The sequence below is a fragment of the Vidua chalybeata genome, chromosome 5, assembly GCF_026979565.1.
Source record: "Vidua chalybeata isolate OUT-0048 chromosome 5, bVidCha1 merged haplotype, whole genome shotgun sequence".
In the NCBI taxonomy this organism is placed as follows: domain Eukaryota; kingdom Metazoa; phylum Chordata; class Aves; order Passeriformes; family Viduidae; genus Vidua; species Vidua chalybeata.
The window spans coordinates 15,845,002-15,865,508 of record NC_071534.1 but is presented as its reverse complement, the minus strand read 5'-3'; the positions used below and the strand labels follow the sequence as shown (position 1 = coordinate 15,865,508).

Here is a 20,507-nt window from a genome sequence, read left to right as displayed (position 1 = left end):
ACAGCAAGCAAGAAAATTTAAATAGGTATAGTGTAGAAAGCAGGCATCCAGAAAAATTGTGTGTCAGGAAAATGAACAGAAGACTGTCAAAATGTATATTGTGAGAATCCTGAGCTCCAGCAAGAGAATTGCTTTAGATTCCTCAGTCCGTGGCATTCTAAGATCATTACCAGTTTCCTGTCAGGTGTGAGATTCCTGTGTATGTATTCACGTCAGGACAAATAATTCTAATTGTATTATTAAATCCAGAAATGCACCATCTGTATTGCAATGTATTTGTACATTGTGTTCTTTAAAAATAATATCAGAGAATAAAAATATGGGCTTTTTGTACATGTAAGAAATTCCTATGGATATCAAAGAATATTTTGCTTTTTACTTGCTTTGGATAACCTGTGACTGCAAAACAAAAAGTAGGGATTAAGAACTTCTCCACTTGCCTGTGTGTATATATTCATTTGCTAGGCGTACACGTTGGATACAATAAATCTCAGACTTTTTCTTTCATAAACTTGATGTTTTATTTGAAAAATGTTTTCCTAAAATTGTCTCTTAAAATGGCTTCATGTTACTCTGTATTCAAAAGTTTATTTCTGTCCGTATTTTGAAAAGTGTGGTTTTCTTTTCATGTAGAAACCATAACTATTCCTTATTTTTTTGAGAACTCCTGAGATTTTTTGAACTAAAACTAATTTTAAAATGTGCCACTTGAATAGAACTGAGGCTGTATATTGAAGTATATTCTTCAGAACAGTCTCTTTAATCTTGTGTAGTAGGTGGTTGCTTGCAATGTTTGCTTTTAAATTTATACTGCTGTGTTCAGAAGCATAATAAAAAAATAGCATTATTGATTTTCAAGTGCAAATGGAATATCTTACTGTCTTTAGATTTGTGACACAAGTTTAGATTAAAGAAACAGTTCTTGAGAATTTTCTGTGTTCTTAAAAGCAGAGTATATGTTAAAGGATTTTGCTTAATTACATGGCATAAATACTGAGAAACTTAAGATGCCCTTAATTTATTTTTTTTTTAACTGAAGATAGTAAAACCATGTAGTAACTGCACTACACAGGGATTTCACAGAAGTGGCAGCAGCATATCTTTTTAAATTTAATATGGTTATATAATAGATAATAAAGGCTGGCAGCAGTAATTTAAATTGAAACATGAGGAAAGGTTCTGTGTAGTCTCAGGGAAAAGACTTGGATTTCATCACAGGCATATAAATGTCAGTTTCTGCTTAATTCTGTCATCCAGAATGGGAAGTTGATAGTTGTGCATGTTGAGAGAGTGGAAAAAATATATGTAAAAATACAATAACATTTCTGAAATCAGTGATGGTACATATTCAGAGATACAGTTTTTACTCTTATATCAGAATATCAAGAAGATGAGACTATATAACAGCAATAAAACTATAATTGTGTCTGGTTTATATCTAAGGAGAGATTCAAAAACATAGGATTATGTGGTTTTGAAAGAAGTTAACTAAGAGAATATATGAGGGTGGGTAAAATTTATGCATGCTTTTTCAGAAGTCAATTATTCTAATTAATTTTTTTCACTAAGGAAAAGAACAATTATTTTTTTAAAAAAAGCACACAATTTTTAAAAAATTATTTTACAAAGTAATAATTGCTAGAACTTGCTGAAGACTATTGAAGTAACATTTATTTAGTAACACTATTCAAGAATATTGTTTTGGTTTTTACTTTTAATGTAACATTTAAATAAATAATGGCTGGATTGAAATGTAATAGCTAAGAGTGGCCAAACATGCTGGAGTAAAATAATTGCTGTCTTGAGCCTTTAAAAACACCACACGTTTGCATGCATGCATTGTTGAGAGAGGGATCCAAATTTCACAGAAAAATGATGATGAGCAAGCCAGAAGTATGTACAATGGCTTACTAATGAGGATACAGTAAAAACACCTTCCAAAATATTTTGGTTTCTTATTCATTAGGGAATAAGTAAGATAATCAGGCCTGATTTTATGGGTCTTCAAGGACAGAAGCAGATGAATTTTAAATTATTTAATATAATGACATTGGGTGAATTTGATAATAAAGCTTCAATGCATTTTGCAGGTATTTATGATGTATTAAAAAAGGAAGAGAAGTGTATTAGGAGACAGTGTTTGGAAGATCGTTGCTTTACTGAATTCCTTTATTATGGTAGTACTATATTATTTAAGTATTGCCAAATTCTGATGTTGCAAGAATTTTGCATTAAGTTGCTCTTTCACCCAGTTCAGTTATGAATCCTATTTTGCAAGCATATACTGACTCTTATTTCTATGGGAAATAAAAGCCTGAAGGCCATCTGTCCCAGGATATGTAAACATAACTTTTTGAGGTTCCCTTGTTGAAAAGGTTTACCCACACTCTGAAGATAAGATTATATAACTTTCAAAATTTATTTTTAAAGCTACCACCCAACTAAAAACCATGTTCTACTCCCGATTTCTAGTGCACACTGTAGTATTTCCCACTGAGAACTGTTGCTACTGCTATTTTTTTTCATTAGATATTTATAATGGGACATCCAATACCAAACATCCACTTGGTCAACATGGAATTACATGCTTTCCATAAACTGCTTTACAAAATGATTTCTAAATTCTGTTTAAACATGAGCTGGTGATTACAGAGAAGCAGAGGGAAACCAGCTGGATAGAAATTTTTGCCCTCTCCTTTAAGGCTACCTAGTGAAGGGGAGTTCAGACTTTCAAAATGTATCCTTTCCTAACCTGTGTTCTGTAGCTATTAAAAAAGATTCTATTCTGTATCTGTAGGTTAGGCTATGCTTCAGCACAGTGCTGTGAAAATTTATGTTAGAGGGGTCCTAATAGCTGCTATGTGGAACTCCGTGCAGAATAATTTGCCTGGTATCATGCTTCACAGCCGACTGAATTAGCCTGCAGCTCCCTGCTGCTGTGATTTTGGGTAGAAGGATTGCTAGCCAATCCTCCAGTGAGCTGCACAGACCTACCCTGTGAGAAAGCTAGTGCTTGTTTAAGAATATAAAATCTCGAAACATGACAACATTTAGTGTGATTTAAACTACATGGAGTTAAGTATAACTAGGGGAATGTGCTGGCCAAACCACCACTCGATTTAATCTGCATTAAAAAGTACCTACTCTTTTTTTCCACTAGAATGATTTTCTGGAATACTTAAGCAGTCTGTGCAATTATGTCTGTGTGGCAAATTCCTTGACTATCAGGTACTAGCAGGAAAATAGCTTACAGACAAATGCATCTCTCTGAATGCTGTTATGTGTTCAGCTTGCAGTGGTGAGGCCTAAAGGTATCTAATCCTTTTGCTCCAGTTTGTCACATTGTTTACCACCATGTAAAACCCTGTATTGCTATTTTTCAGAATGTGTGCTCTAGACACAGGCATTTTCTCTTATTGGCTGAGTATATGCTTCCATTTATTCTTATATGGTAAAACCTGATAGAGTAGAAAAGAACAAATGCTTTGTGCACACCCTCCATAATTTGCAATATTTCAGGCTTGTTATTTCTTAAAGCTTTCTTTTTCCTGACTAAGTAATCTTAACATTTTCAAGTTTATTCTGTATTTCCACGCTGCCAAGCACTTTCACTTATCCTGCTGTGGACCCTTTCATCTCAGCTGAATCTTTTACATAAGGATCTTGGATATGGGTTTAGAATTTTTTCCATATAAAGTAATTATAACACAAGCTTTTCAGATCAAAGAGCTTGTTTGTCTTTATGGTTATAAAGCTGTTTGTAAATTTGGGGTGCTGTGGCAATGATTAGTAAAATTTTGTCTACTCAAAAATTCTGTTTAATAGCTAGGTTTTATTAAATTGACTACAGTAGATTTTTTTTTTACAAGGACAATTTTAGTTCAATACTGAGCACATATGTAATTTGAAGAGTCATGTCTGTTTCATTATACATAGTTGAGCACCAAAGATATCTACTAATCTCAATAGAATTAGCCAAGATCTGAGGACTCTATCAGAACTGATCCTGACATCATCTTCCCAATATGAAATATATTTGCTTGCATTAAATATCTTTTTTATATGTTACTCAATGCTTTAGTGAACCTTCTTTCTCATCTGTGTTTCATTATTTTTTTAACATCCCTCAGCTGCCTGTGCCATTGTGCAACTGTTGCCAGTGCTGCATAGCAGAACCCTTTCTCTTCCTTTTCTTTCAATACCCTCAGGGTCTGTCATTCTGGGAGTATTCAGTAGTGTACAACACGATGCCCATTCTGAAGCTGCAGTCTCCAGGTTCATTTGGGACCTTACAAGAGAGTTTCAGTCACTTCTGGAGAACAGAATGAGAAGATAATACCATGACATTTCCAGCCAGACAGGGGACTTTTTTAATGTCAACAGCAACTCTCTCTTTGTGATATAATAATACCAAATCATCAGGAACAGGTATTGGTAACCAGAGGTTCTTCCCTCAAACACTGACCTTCCTTAGAAATCTGTCAAAAAAAAAAATCTGTCATGGACTCCTACCCTCCATTTCCCATGGGTTTCTCCTCTCTTCAGACTGTTGTCCAGTGTTCCAGTCAAAATCAAGTTTTCAGATTCTCCTTCACAAGAGAACAAAAAGTTCTTTTAATTTTCCTTGGTTTTCTCAAAATACATTTTCTGCCTGTGTGATTTAGAGCATCACCAGTAGGAATGCTGATACTCCAAAGGCATATTAGTTTGTCACATTTGAGCAATAGAGTTTGGAACAATTTATGAGGCCTGGAAGGAATATGAAAGACTTTGCCGACATATAGATACAATCGGATTTTAATTCCTGAAAACATCTTTTTTGCTGTCTGGAAAAACTGCTTTTGTTAGTAACAGATAAGTAAGTAAACATATAAATAACATATGAGTAACATATAAGAAGACTGAGCTTAGATATGTAGCAGATTTGTTTTTCACAGTCGTATGTAGATATTTACCTGAGGGAAAAGATAACTGAGTTAATAAGGAAAGAAGGAAAACCTATCCTGCAATCTAAAAAAAGAACCCACATTGTTCTAGAACATTTTAGCTTTTGATGTTTCTGTATTTTAAGAGATGGGAATTTCCATAATATTTTAGAGCTCTTAGCATTGTTGTCTGCAGGTACCAATGCAGATTTGATTGTTCTTTATAATACATGGTGGCATCAGAATAAATGAGTGTTATACCTACACATCAAGTTAAAAACAGTAGAGGGGAAAAAACAAATGTTTTTGTATATAACTCAAGTCAACACTGATTTCATGTCTATTCCATTAGTGTTAGAATTCAGTCATTAAGCTTGGAACTTGCACTGAAGCCTGATGATCACCATCTGACATGAAAAGCATGAGAAAAGTAAGAACCATATGGTATGTCTCAGTTGTTTACTGTTGTGAGTGGAACAGCATAATTTTATCCCAATGGTATAACCAGGAGATGGAGCCTGCTAATCCATCAGAGCAATGTGAACTCCTACAGGATCCAGTAAGGGGTGGGGATTAAATGTATGGTTTCACTATATTTTATTCAATTATTCTTTTGAAGTTGGCTTTCTTAGAAGTCACAGTCTTGCTTCCCTTCCTTTGCTTCATAGTAAGATGTATACAAATAATGCTAATGGTAAATAGTGTGCCACGTTTCACAGGGCAAAATGACCACCCATGACAAGCTAATACAAAATAATGCTCTCTTTAAAAATTGTTTAGTAGCTGAAATTAGAGCATTGGGCAATTTGTTTGGACTACTTGTTTAATTTCATTTTTATTCTATCCTAAAGGCAACAAGAAAATTTGTTTCATAATAGGCATATAAAATAAATTCAGTATTTCTGTCCTTAAGTCTTGAAAGTTGACCATTCATAACAAAGATTTTCATTGTATTCTGTTGACAAATTTTTCCAGCCCCTGTTAATAAGCTTAGCAAGTAGAAAATTAATAGAAAAATATGCTGGATCAGATTCCAATACCTCTATAAAATATAATATCACAAGGAATTCAGTTAAGGGCAAGTGCCTAATATTTACTGTGCATTAGAAAAGTTGCCCATGGACATCAAAAGTGTACTAGAAATGAACCCCTTAGCTTTTCTGTGACTTTAATATAGCTAGAATCCTTGCTTTAGTTCAGTGGTATAAGTTTTTAAACTGAGATTAGAATCAGAGACCAGATTTACTTGATGTGTTGTGTCACATGATGCATGTGTTGGTCTTTACACCAGTTGCTTTATTTTTTCCAGAAAAATGTGAAGGCTGAATGACTTACACAATTTTTGAGTATCTATTTTCATTTATTCTCCCTTGGCATCTATCCTTCCTAAACTTGCCATAAGTTTCAGTTTAGTGTCATGAGGGAAAATCTCAGAAGAGGTTCTTCAATTTTATTTGCTTCAGTAATTATTTGAGATTAAGCAATTTGCATTAATACTACCACTATTATTTTTGTTGATATTGGTGCTCTGCCTAATATCTCTGAAATATGGGCTGTTCACAATCAGCAAAGAAGCAGCCTCAATACTGCCTGTCAAACATAGACAATACTCATATTAAAATATAATTACTTTTTTTATTGCTATGCTGGTCTTTCTTTTAATTATTAATAGTCACTTATTTATGGGTATTGGAATATTTATTGCCTTGCCTTTGTCAGTGGTCTTTCCTTTAAGAAATCGAAATAATTTTAACAGATCATAATCACTTGTTTAGTCATTGATACCTTCTAAGAAATACAGTGCTTCATAGGAGTTATAGATAAAAGCAGGTTACTGACTGGTTTGTCTGTATTTTATAGGAGCTTTAAGGCATTATATTATGACTGGATGAAGAAAGAATTTAAATATTAAGCCTTCAGCTATTTAGGAATGTGTCCGGTAAAGAACATAAAGATGTGCTTGTATTGCGGTGGATCTGAATGTGCGATGTTGAATCTACCACAGGCAAAAGGAAAAAGTACCAATGAGCACAGAAAGCACATTCTGTCCTACATCTTCTGGTAGTAGTGGTTATTGAGATGACTGCAGTGACATCACTGGTTTAATTATGTAAGACAGGAAAAAGCAGCAATTTGCACTATGTGAACTTCACACTGGCAGATTTTCCTACCGGCCATAGCAAAGACTTTGCCTTCCTAGTGAAGATGATTTTGAATGCTGCTTCCATATGCCATGTAAATCAGGCTGCATTGAGAGCTGTTCTCCAGTTGATAGTATTCTGCATCTCTGATGGGGGGTGTGTGTTTGATCCTTTTCAACACCTGTAGAGGAGTCTGAGCCATTGCTTGTGCTTGTGAGAACAAAAGGTAGATTACTCTTTGGCTGATCTTTTTCAGTTAGGCCTTCAACTTCTATAGCCTTCTAAGACATTTCAGCTGTCAACTCTTCTACTGTGCTGTGTTTGCATTATGTTTAGCACTTGGCTGCCAATATGGCAAACCACTAGTAATTTCTTACTGCTGGATCTGTAAATCATCTAGCAAAAATGTTCTTCAAAGTGCTTTTGATTATCCACTCTTAACCAGCATTCACCTTCAGATGACTAGCTCAGTACTGCATATAGTTCTTCAGATTGGCTTTGTCTATTCAGGTATGATTTTTTTATGTTCTTTATTAAGGCAACAGCGGCTTAATGGAATAATAACTGTATTTTCATTGACACATTTCTACTGAGAATATGTATGCTAAATAAAAAACTGCACTGGAGGAGTAATGAAGTGGTGACTTCTGCCTACTCTCTTGCCACCTGATTTTTCCCCTGCTTTAATTTCTCTTCCTTCTGCTCTATTTCATGACAAATAATGTATTTTCTATAAGCTTCATCATACTGCCACCCACTTACCCACCCTCTATTTCACAATTTGAAAAAAAGGAAAAATGCATGGTTTACAACTGATTTTGATTTTCATGGCAATTACATAGCACTGAGATTTTCAAATGTTATGTGATAACATTCAGATGGTATAGGGCTGTTAAATACAGACATGCCTTTGTAGCTATTCTCCAACCAGTATTTTCTCTGAGACATTTAAAGCCAAATGTGGTCAACATTGCTTTGAGTTATGATTTTTTTCCTTTATGCAAGGGCAAATACTCTGTAGCCTTTAATTCTGTTTAATATTTTTAAAATTATTAACACTTGATTTTGCTTTTCTGCGGGCTCCTAAGCCCTTCATTATCAGTTTCTTCTTTTTCATCTGGTACATGAGCTTTTCAGTGAGTCACATTTTGGAGTGAGTCATGTGCATATTGATGCAGGGAGAGGCAAAAGTCTGTCATTAACATAAGAAATTCCATTAGCTTAATTGCAACTGTTCCTGTGGTTAAATTTCAAGACTCAAAAAAAAGGGTACCAAATTCCTTCCCTTTTTGCACAGCCCATGTTTGTGCATACCCTTCCTACATACCAACATAGGTCAAATCTACTATGCCTGTGGGATGGAAAGGTATTCCTAGAAACACATTTCTGTAACAGAATGTCCTTGCAGTCTGTATGACTTCCTGGGTGAATTCTATTTTAGGGCTTTATGCTTCATGTGCTAAGTTCTTTTTCATGGTAAAGTAAAGCACTTGAAATGCTTTGATATTAAATTTTTAAAATTAAGTGTGCAAGTAGTCTGATTTATTAGTATTAGGTATGTGCTCAAAGTTAGATAAGTATTTAAAATACAGGTTCATTTTATTTTAGCTAATGTTGAGAAAGAGAAATTAATTTGGCAGTTCAGTCCTGTCCCAAATACATATATTAGAGTGGAGTAAGTTATGGAAGTGCTTATGTTTTGATACATTATAGAGAAGTAACTTAATCCATAGATTAAACAAATAACTTTTATTAAATCACAGAATACACTGAGTTGGAAGGGACCCACAAGGATCATCAAGTCCAATTCCTGGCCCTGCACAGAGCCATCCCCAAGACTCACACGCTGTGCCTCAGAGTGTTGTTCAAATGCTTCTTGAGCTCTGTCAGGCTGGTGCTGTGACCACTTCCCTGGGGAGCCTGTTCAGTGCCCAAACACCCTCTGGGTGAAAAACCTTTTCCTCATATCCAATCTAAACCTTCCCTGACACATTTTCAGGCCATTTTTTGGGTCCTGTAACTGATTACTTGAGAGAACAGATCACCTATTAGGTTTTTAAATCCTAAAACTTTTGTTTTATGAATGGTTGCATCCTTCTGTGAGAGTAGTAAAAAGATTCAGAACATCTTAATATTGGTTATTTATGCTACATGTAAGGATAAATTAAGAATTTCAAATGTATTTCTCTACTTTCAATATGTGTCCAGATGTACTCATTTTATAATCTCATTTTAACTTAAAATTTTGACCTTATTCAGTATGCATTGTACTTGCCATTTGGTTCCAGGATGTATTTCCTGTATAGTGTCAGATCCTACTCTGGAGAAAGTGTGATTAATTTTTGGGGTGCTCATCATGATAGGTGTCAATAGCACTTGCTCGCTGAGGGGCAGCAGCTACACAACCACATAGTTTTCCTCATGTATGTGAATTAACTACATTTGTCTGAAGTTAATACATTTTGTGTTTGCTATGTGTGGTCATTTCACTTGACTCTACTGACTTCAAGTGACAGGAATTTCTCCTCAGAATCAGATATAACTGTTATCTTGAGTTCCAAGGGTATAACCACTTCAGATGTGGTGTTTCTTTTGGAGCCCCAGTCAGAAAATATCACATGCAGCTAGGCTGATGTGCAGTGGTGTAGAGACCAAGATTCTGTGTCTGGGACTGCTAGAGCTGGGATTTGCAAGGTACTTAGGCTCATATACCACTGAGAATAGTCACAGAGTCTCCCAGGATGATTCCTGATGTAGCCCAGCATTTGTGCAAAATCGCCTTCAGTTTCAGCATAGCCAGCAGATCGGGAACACAAACTTAGTGACCATCTTGGAGATGTTGAAATGACATGTCTGGCATCCCACAGGGATTGAGGCAGAGGCAGGTACAGAGTACTCTTCTCCATCGTTCTGCTGCTGTAAGTACAAGACTGTCTCCCTGATACTTCATGAAGAATACAGGAGGCGCAGTCAAACTCTACCCAGACTCAGAGCGAATGAAAGAGATACAGACTTGGAATATGTTTGTGAAAGAATGGCAGCAGAGGTGCAGTGTAAGGTGAAAGACAAGATAATGAGGATGGGAAACAGAAAAACATTAGTAGGGAGAAGGCTTTGGGGGATGTGGGAAAGGTGTGCCCAGGTTCCCAAAACCTTTCACTGTCTGTGAGACATAGGATATGTCATAATTGAGGCTCCTCCTTTTCAGGATCCTTACTGAATCTCAGAAGGGCACATATGCTTAATGCAGGGATGCTGATGTAGGAAAATAATAACTGATTGTGTTATACGTCATGCCCTAATGCTCCTTTTTCTTCTGCACACCTCAGGCATTTTCCCCTGAGAGCATCTTGGGCAGCAGCAGGGGGAGCACTGAGAGCACAGAACACTGTCCCAGCTCTTCTGTCCCTGGCTTGACTGCTGCAGCTGCAGGGGACAGCCGTGGCAGAGATAGACCTGCTTATCCAAATTTATAGAAGATATTCAGAAACAAGTTTCTTGTTCTATTAGTTCATGGTAATAATAATGTCAAAATAGAATACTAGGTAACAGACTTGTAATTTTTTGCTTTTATTTCACAGTGTAAGGTACATGTCCTTTGGGCCAAGGAGAGTTAGAAGCACATCTCTGTTAGGATGATAGAAAATACATGTTTGACAAATTATTTCTACAGAAGAAACTTCCTACTGACCTCATTGCTTCAAACTGAGTGGCAGCATTTAGCTTATCAAATGTCTCTCTGCTTTCTGCCTCCCGTAAGCAGAACAATATTGCCTTCTGGATTTCATCTTTGCTGCTCCATTTAAAAATATTGTTTTCTTACAAATATAAATAATAAGTTAATGTTTGTGTCTCCAGAGCTATGATGCAATAGCAAACAGTAAATGTCCTGTTATTTTGTACCTTTAGTAGTTTACTGAAGTTTTGCTCTAGCAGATGCTGTTTAAAAGGGTATGTGAAATACTTCTGCAAATGGATGGTATTGTGAAAAAAACAGATACAAGAAGGAAAGGTTTTGATGTTTGGTTTCAGGTTTCACTTTTAGGTTTGGTTTAGGTTTTACTGGACTAGTTCAGGAAAGTCTCCAATGTATTCTGAAACAAGGGAATTGAGTAATATTTTTCCTAGCAGTGGCTGCTTACAAATGTCAAGGCAGAAAGCAGAGTAGTCTTCACTAAAAGCTGAGAAAAAAGGAGGGACTGAAAGGAAATAAGACATCTTGTATCATTTACTGTATGCCTTGAAAAAAACTTGTCTAGGTAATAAGGTCATATGTTAGATAGGAGATAGTTAACATCTGATAAAAAGAAGGCCATACATAAAGGTATTTATGTATGTTTTATACATGGTGTACAGCTGCTGAGCTATGAACTTGGTAACTGTAAATAATAGTTAAGATTAAAGTTGCTCTCACCTTCTCTTGTTGACTTTTAAGAGTAGAACAGCCTTTCTCTGCTTTTGCTTTCTGTATTCATCATACTCTCTGTTGAAAAATATTGGCTTGCTCTCTTAGATTATGATAGATTCCAAGTTATTGTGATAGACAATCTGATGTACATACATACGTGTACATATTATGAGAATAAATAGCCTCTTTATAAAGAGTCCTTCAATCTAAAGTATCCTAGTGCCCAAATTTTGCTTTTTATGTTGATAGAGACATGAAAAGGAAGGCTTCCATACCTAAATTTTGGAGGTGATTTAAATACTCATTAAGTATGAAAATGAGAGGTGATGTGATAGGTTAAGTAGTGTCTGAAGAAAATTTGTCACTACAATTGAAGAAAATTGTAGTGGTACAATGTCCTTATGCTAGATCTTACTACTCTCTCACTGCTGTATCATTAGTATTCCCTCTTTACACAGAGAAATTACTTTGTTAGCCTTTTACTACTGCAAGCGACTTCTAATACTTGATTCAGTGTTCCAGTAAAAACCAGAACTTTTAATAAAGCTTTAATTCTGTATTAATATCTTGTGATTTCTCTACCAATTTTTTCCTTTTGCATATAATATCAAATATCATGTAAGGATTTCTGTCTGTTCTGTTTGAGGATATATGTTGCTGATACATGTTGCTTATGTCTCTTCTAATTTAGGCCGAAGTTCCCTTACTGAAGCTTAGTATTCCAGTTTATATTGATTTTGCCATTTCATAATGTCTAATTCAATTAATTGAGTAACTCTGATTTAGATGGCATTTTTAACTACATTTGTTTGGGTTGTTTTAACTCCAGCATAAAACAAGCATAAATAAGAGGTTCTAAGTGGTGCCTGTTTTTCTTTAGTTGACAGAAATATCTTCTACTCTGTTTATTTATTTATTTTCTGAGAAGTGGGCATAAATAACTTTGATTTTACTAAAACTCTCCCTACAGGGCTATATCAAGGCTTCCCCATAGCACACACAGAATTAGATTTTCATGTTCAAAGGATCTCTAAGGAGGCAAAATTAAATTATACAACAGAACGGAAAAATTAGGGAGTTCTGGGAAAGGAATGAAGCCTGTGAGAGATTAACAGGAAACTGTGTGGTCTGGGTTTGGAGTTTCATGGGTTTGTGTGACAGTCTGAGCTCTGTAGATTTTTCTGTATCTCATTTGCCTCCTCCAGACGCATCTCTCTTTCCAGGCTACGCAACCCCAGTCTATCAAATTTGGGGCATTCGTGACCCTTTTCTCTCATGCAGCTATTAACTCCTTCCTTCCTCTTTGCAAATGCATCTCTCTTTCCCTGCAGTAATTCCCACATATCTCTTTCCCACTGTCTGGGAGGAACTGGGCATCTGTCAAGCAGGGACGGGTGAGAAAGGGGATGGCAATAACTCTTTCTTTACCCTCTAAATAGACTTTCCCTAATGGTGCCTTTTTAGTGCCTTATTGATGGCAGAAATCTGTGCAAGTGTAAAAAGAGCTCACCCCAATCTGCAGTAGTCTGTAAATTTGTCTGTATCATGTTCATCCCTGCATTGTCTAGTTGCATGAGAGTACCAGTTTTTTCAGTCATGTGTCTAATGAACTCTGGCATTGACTGATCCTTTTTTGAATGATCAGGAGATCTGACTAGATACTTTCCACCTCCCCTCGTTCACATTGACATTGAATTCCTGTGATTTGCACTCTATCTTAGGCTATTTATATAAAATACCTATAATGGAAATATACAACTCTCATTCTGCTTGTGTATTTTGTTTTTACCGTTCAATAATTGTCATGGGTTTTTTTCACTCTGTTCCTGTACTCATATGCTCCCTCTTCAGTGACTCTATTGTAATTAATGTTGAAATTTTCTCATTTATATGCATGTGTTTTTTACCTTTACAGAGTGCACTGACATTTTTATATGACTTTTGTATTCATTCACTTCCATTGGCTTGTAAGGTTACAACTAATGTGTGTCACCTGCTTTCCTGTGCTGAGCACTGCTGCAGTTCTTTGCTTTTTACTCCAGGGGGCAAGAAGTGCTTTATTCTCTGGTACAGCAATTCTGAGATTTAAAATATGAGTGTAGGGCAGCCACTATGGAAGATGGTGTCATAAATAGAGGGGAAAGACCTCTAGTCTGCTTCCTTTGTCTATGCAAATACCTAGCAATAATAGTCTTCCACGACCTACACTCTGCAGAATTAACCCGATCCTTTTAATAATCAGTGTGAGAATATTGGTTGCTATGGCAACACATTCTGTGGTACTACTAGAGTGTCAAAATAACCTAATGAAATACCATGCTAAGAATGTTTTAGAAATTGACTTCTAAAATAAAAAAGTAAATAAATCCACCTAACTTTGCAAGATATGGATAGATTCATGAAGTCTGCAACAAGGGAACAACCATTTTCTAACCAAGGGGAATCAGAATAATGGAGTGGGATATATTGTGTTTCTCATCTTTGATACATGAGTTGAGATAGAATTTCTAAATATTTAGAAATATTTCCCTGCTTAAATTCATGATATACAAACAACTTTTGTGTTAAGAAGTTAGCATAAGAGTCAAGAGTTGAATGATCCTCAGATGTTACACAGTTTGAGTTAGTGCCTGTCTGTGCGGTGCCTTTGCTTCTTCTACAGTTTCCATCAGCTTGTGTTCATCTTTAGATCTGCTGCTGTTTCTCTACTTCTTTTCCCCCCCTACTTTTCTTTCACTTCTCTCTTCCCTTCCTTGAAGCAGACTCCATGCATTTCTTTATTTTATTGGCTAAAATAATCTGCAGTTAGGTGTTGGGGTTTTTAAGATGATTTTTACATGGACCCCATAGCAGCATTTTAGAGTTAATGTTACCATCAGATTGATGGTTGTGGTCAACCATTGTCTCAAACAGTGCTATTCTAGTCAAGCAAAAATTCAGTCACTTTTGAAAGAAGCACTCCTAAACACAGCATTTAGTATCTGAGTATCAGGCAGGCCGCTCAAGCAAATTTGAAGAAGGCTAGGACAGCTATTTCATATACCAATATAAATAGAGACAAAGAATTGATGTGTAAAAATTACTTTTTTTTATTTTTTTTTTTTTACTTGTAACAATTTGTGTTGACGTGATATTTTAAAAATCATTCATTACTGGGTTAACTTTCCTCTTCTCCTAAAATTAGTAAAAATTGCCACTGCAATTCAGTTGAGATGGATTTTCCTGTGCAGCAAAATAACATAAATATATGGGAACTGACCACTGTTCCTATTTCTGCCTGTCATAGAAAATTAGGATACTGGTTCATTTTTCCCTTATCACTCAGATCAAGATATAAGCCACAGTGTTCATAAATCAGTGATTATTCCTGATACTTTTCATCCCTTCCAGACTATAAAGCAAAATAATATAGATAATTTTAAAATTGCCTACAAAATAAGATAACATGTTAATTACTGTTAAATATGATGCAAAACCTGAAACCTCATCTTTTGATTGATTTAGTAGTTTTTGCCTGCAAAAATCTTGGACACATTCAGGCAAATGTTAGTTTTTATTCTTTGTGGAATATCCTAAACTTAGTGATAGTACAGCAAATTTTAAAGTAACATGAAATAGAAATTGCCAATTTTTTGATAATAAAGACAATAAATATTTTCTATGTATATTAATATGTTCACTCAATTTTAAAGTATAATTGTAGACAGCTCAATATGCACCTTCCTTAGAAAGTATTATTTTCATGCAACAGTTTAACACTTGAGTAGGTACTTTGGATTAAAATAACAGTTTATCTTTTGGTATTTCTGAATGGGACACTCTTAAGATCATAAGATAAAAAGTTTCTTTACAATATACATCACTGTGTTTAATTTGAAAGTATTGTTTCTTTATGCACAGAGGCCTTCTTCAATGCGTTTATCACCAAGGGAGGAAGAAGATGATGATGCAGCTGAAAATACTTGTGGACCTTCTGGTTTATGGGAGGCACTGACACCTTGTAATGGATGCAGAAACCTCGGATTTCCCATGCTTGCACAGGTATGTGATTCTCTTTTCATCATACAGCTTAGTAACTATGGAAGAGATGCTTAATCTCTGCCTTAACCCTTGGAGTTATTTATAGTCTTGCCTGATTCCCTTCAAAATTGCTACTTTCGCTCTTCATTTTAATGTCAAAAGCTGCTTCCAAAATTAAATGTGGAGGTTCAGTCATCCTGCTATAATACTTATTCATATGAGTTTAATACAGAGACTGATGTTTACTACCTCTATTTTAGACAGATAGTTGCTGTGTTGGATAGCTTTCTTTTCCATCTGGAAAGAAATTTTGAAGTCACATAGTTTCCTTTGGGATAAGTACTCTATTTTTGACCAGCTTCTAATTAATATAATGACATCTCAGCTACTTTCTTTATAGAATTAATTGAGGACATCATGCATAACTCAACTGATGTAAGAATATAGCCTAAGACTTCTTTTTGAAGATGATGTAAGTTAAAGAAAAAATCCCCAAATGTTTTCAAATGCTCATCATAATACAGAAGAGAATAAATAGAAGTGGGTAATATATTTGGGTCTAAGGCCCAGCAACTCTCGGAGCAGACCAGTCTACAGTATCTATCAAAGCATTCCAGCAGCTGTGTCCTGAACAAGTGATATTGTATTGCTACAGAACAGGATGATGCTTATTGCTGCTTCTGGGTCTCCCTTGTTCTCTCCCCACACCATAAATTAGCACTCTCGTTTGTGTAACATTTTTCCTGCACTTTTTTTTTTTTTTGTAGCATTGAATGAAGACCTGCCAAATTTCTGTTTAGAAATGTCTGGTTTTTTTCAGTTGCATCCTTACTTGGCACTGCATTTAAATAGCTTTGTCAGATTCTTGTGTACTGCACTGGAATTCCATATCCTGTCTCACCACACTTCATACACTGTTGCTTTCATACCGTGACTGTACCTTTTATTCCCTTTAAGTCTCGTGGGACTTGCACCTGTTTGAAGTCAATGCTGAAGCCTTCCCTGCAGTCAATGGAAACAGGATATGGCAGCTCATGTGCTTGAATAACAATGAGCACTGCCCTGTCTCTTGATAAGGAGCCTTTATATTCCTTTCCCCTTTCAGTAGCTGTTTCCTGCTTCATACTATCCATCATTTTAGACATTTGGCAAAGTGTGGCATTGTCTCTGTTTTGCAATCAGAGTACTAGTTACTAGTTCCTCGTTTTTAAGGATTTGTTTCAAAACATATTTCTTAAATGGAACTTTTATTATTTAAATATTCACCTGTGGTTTAATTATTGTTAAATTTGCCAATGATGAACATAACACACCATTTTTATTTCCTTAGAAAATATTTTTGTTTTCCTTGTTTCTTCTTTAGGTAAGGTATATATAAAGGGTGCTATAAAATTGAGGGATGCCTTTGAAAAGTGTAATCAAGTGTGATTGTTTGGTTGGTAGGTATGTCTTTCCTATTTATAAAGAGAGATTCATTTCAACTATGATGTAAGTTTTAAGATAGTGATTCCTGAATTAGTGTTATTCATTGTACTTAAATTTTAAGCTCAGACTTACGATAGCTCATTCTTCTTGCTCTGAGAACAATAAGATTTTTAATTATAGGTACAAAAAAGTATATTTATTATGCTTTCATTTATGATATGACAGATTGACTTTCTAGATTGCTTCTATCCATAGAAATTCACGACAGAGATACTTTTGGTCTTTTGTGGATTTCTTTTTATGGGACAAAGGAAAGAAGTTGGGTACTGAAAAATCTCCAAACTAAAAACCAGTGACTTTGGTTTTAATAAATTGTTGCCATCACTGTATGCAGTCTTTCAAGCTGTTAGCTAATCTGTTGGATCTCTCGCATTTACTTCAGAATGCAGCAGAGAACATCTTGTTCTAAGGGATTGAAAACACAAAGTATATATGTAAGTTTCTGGATTAAGTACAGTATCTGGAATTGGTCTAACAAATTATATATTGTGTGCAATAGCATGTTTTAGGTAAAAGTACAAAAATATGTTTCTGCTACTTATGTCAGTACATTAACGTATCAGAAAGTGCAGACTTCATCAGGAAGAAACAGTGAGATAGGGGTATTTGACATGGTGTCTTAAAATTTGTACTCTCCTAAAGATCCAAAAATAGGGAAAAGACTCTATCAATTACTCTTGGACTCAAACAAGTTCATTTTTACACTTCCCTTTTATTTAAAAATAAATGTTGCAGTCATATAAATATATTGTGTTTTCACATCAAAGGTGGACAAACATAAATATTGATTCTTGCTTTATATACACAGTCAGAGGCACAATGATAACATGAAATTGAGTTTTAGGTGACATTATGAAAATGTCCGTCTGTGACCTAGTGAGCTAACGGTTTTCATTATGCCAAAGTTGAGGGCAGTAACCTCCTTGACAAACTTGGTTTCATTTTTGCAGTTAGGGAAAAAAACTTGTCTGTAGGTACTTCTGGCATGTTATTGCTGTCTCTACTGTGCTGGGAAATGTCATTTTAGAAAGGGCTATTACAGAAAATTCTGCGTAAAATGTTACATCATTTAAGACCTAGCATAGCAGTAATATAGGTGTTCTCAGAACTATCAACTCTCTTTTACAGTCTCAAAATTGGTGAAGTGCTGGAAGAGCTTTATGAAAAAATCTTTGTGCCTTGTAAAAATTTCAGGGGTTTAGAATATGCAGCTGGATTTTTGAGACTGAAATTTAGACATGTCTTCTTATTTTAGGAGAGTGTATTCCATTTGTAAGTTATGATTTAGGGTTAATTTGGGCCTTTGTTCTGGAGTTAATCTTTGGTTTAGGGCAAAAATTCAGTACTCACATGCATATATTCACGTCTTCTTGAGAATAAAGCAGCATACACTGAATGTATGTATACAATTCTATTTTCTTTTTCATGTATAGCATACCTTGAATATTTCTCTGCCAAGGGGCAAATAGGGCCTGATGTACAGAGATAGAGGGCAGTCTGCAATGTCAGCGGGATGAGTGCTGCAGAGTTCTGTATGATCCCCCCAGCATTATCAGTTTAAAGCAAACAGTTCACACACCTTAATCTTGACTGCCATGCCAGCATATTTTTCTAATTATGATATAAAGCAATTGTGAGATAAAGCAGGTTTAGCTTGTCCCACTTAGGATGATGCTGCTGGGTCAGCTTGACTGGACTGTGACTTGAATTGTGTTGTATGTACAACTTTAAAATCCTGACAATTATTCCGTGTGTTTGACATGATGACAGCCAGGAACACCTCATTTGTTGCAGTTCTGTTACAAAATGAAAATAATGTCTGTAAAGAGAGCAGTGCAGTTGCTATGGAAAAATTGAACTTTGATTCAAAATCCATAAGTATAAATCTTCATGTTGCCAGTTGCTGGGAAGCATGGCTCTTCACTATATGGAAAATTTACTTAAATATTTAAATAAAAATCTTTAATATAATAAAATTTACTTAAATATTTAAATGTTATGTTTCTAGCTTACTGTCAAATTTTCATCTTTTAAGAGGCAATAAACTTCTGGGAGACCTTAACATTTTCCTTTAAGACTGATCAACATTCTCAATCAATATAACTCTAGAATTCCTAGAGGTTGGAACTCCAGCAACTTTATCATGGGTTCTCCTGTGGAGAGAAAATTTTCATTCCTGTGAAAATGCCTTTTTATTTAGAGGGAGAGAAGAAAAAGTGGACTCCTAACTACATTTTTAGGAGATGAGAACTCTATGCAATAGTTTCTTTGTAAATACAGGCTATGGTGGGAATATTTAAAGTTTGGAATTTGATGCATCTCTTAATAGGGTTATTTATTTCATGTCTGCCTTCCAGAAGATCATTTTGTCTGTCTGTACTTCTTTTACTAAATTTTAAAAAGCAATTTTTAATGGGAAGAGATTTTGTATACTGTTTGTATTGTAGAAGCTAGTTAAGGTTGTTCTGTAGAAAGCCTGACATTGAAAATTGTTATGTTGCAATTATTTTTACATTTTCAAAGTCAGTTCAGGATGCAAGAGAGGTAAATGGGGTAATTAAGTAAGAAGCTAACTTAGTTTTCACATAGAGATTTGCTGCTCCTAAAAAACCCTCTATACTGACACTCTCTGGAGAGAGGCAGCATGGCTCTTTGTTATCTCTTTCTGAAGATTTTTAATATTGGGAATTTTATTTGGCATTATTTGTTTTCATTTTAACATATTCTTTCAGTTTGAACTCCTCCTCTCTTCAGTTGCCTCAAAATTTTTCTTAGATTCTAAGCTCAATGTGAATGTTTGAGTAATTTTTGAATTGCTACAGTGCAGGGGAGGTAGTATAAAAAAGGAAGTATTTCTTCTTTGTTTTTTAATAAAAACAGACAAAAACAAAGAACATGTTTTTAGTTAAACAATAAAGGCTAAAGTGTTTCAGCTTAGCTTTTCAATTCATTAATAACTTTACCTTTCAGTGCATTCAGTGGAATAACATTTCAAACTAGACTGGTAAAGAAGCAGATTTGGCACATCTTACTTAGTGCTGAAGTTCTCCAAAATTAGAAACAGAAAGTCTTGTGGCATTACCTAATTTCTGTGTTACAGGGGAGGAAACCTGTCTCCTTATTTAGCGATGGTATAGACAAAGTAGAGAAAGCTTTGGCCTAAACTATACCTGAGTATGGATAGCCAGAGTAAGATTGTTATATTAACTATAATACTGTCCTATAGTTTCTAACCTTCAGTGATTTTTTTTTTTCTTCCTAATTTAGTAGATTAAATTATAAATTTACATAAATGGGAGTAACATGGAAAGCTCTAGTACCCATAAAAATTATTTCTGTTAAACTCTTGATTTGCAGTGTTGTCTGTCTTGCAGTAAGCTTAAGTCTTATTAGTAATTTCAGGAACACACCACCCACACACTGAAGCAGCTACTGAAAAGTGCAATATATATTCTGCCTAGGAAGAACCAGCAGGTGATGGTTATACCCTGCTGAACAGTGATAGGAAATAAGTATACTGAAAAATTC

General features: G+C 35.1%; 1 protein-coding gene across 2 annotated transcripts in view; it reads left to right on the top strand.

Moving 5' to 3' along the window:
- ANKS1B (ankyrin repeat and sterile alpha motif domain containing 1B) overlaps positions 1-20,507 on the top strand; it is a 396,607-nt gene that overhangs the window by 76,503 nt on the left and 299,597 nt on the right. For both annotated transcript variants that reach the window (XM_053943037.1, XM_053943036.1), the window contains exon 9: positions 15,375-15,515. In XM_053943037.1, coding sequence (XP_053799012.1) covers positions 15,375-15,515 — 141 coding nt within the window. The remainder of the gene's footprint in view (positions 1-15,374; positions 15,516-20,507) is intronic.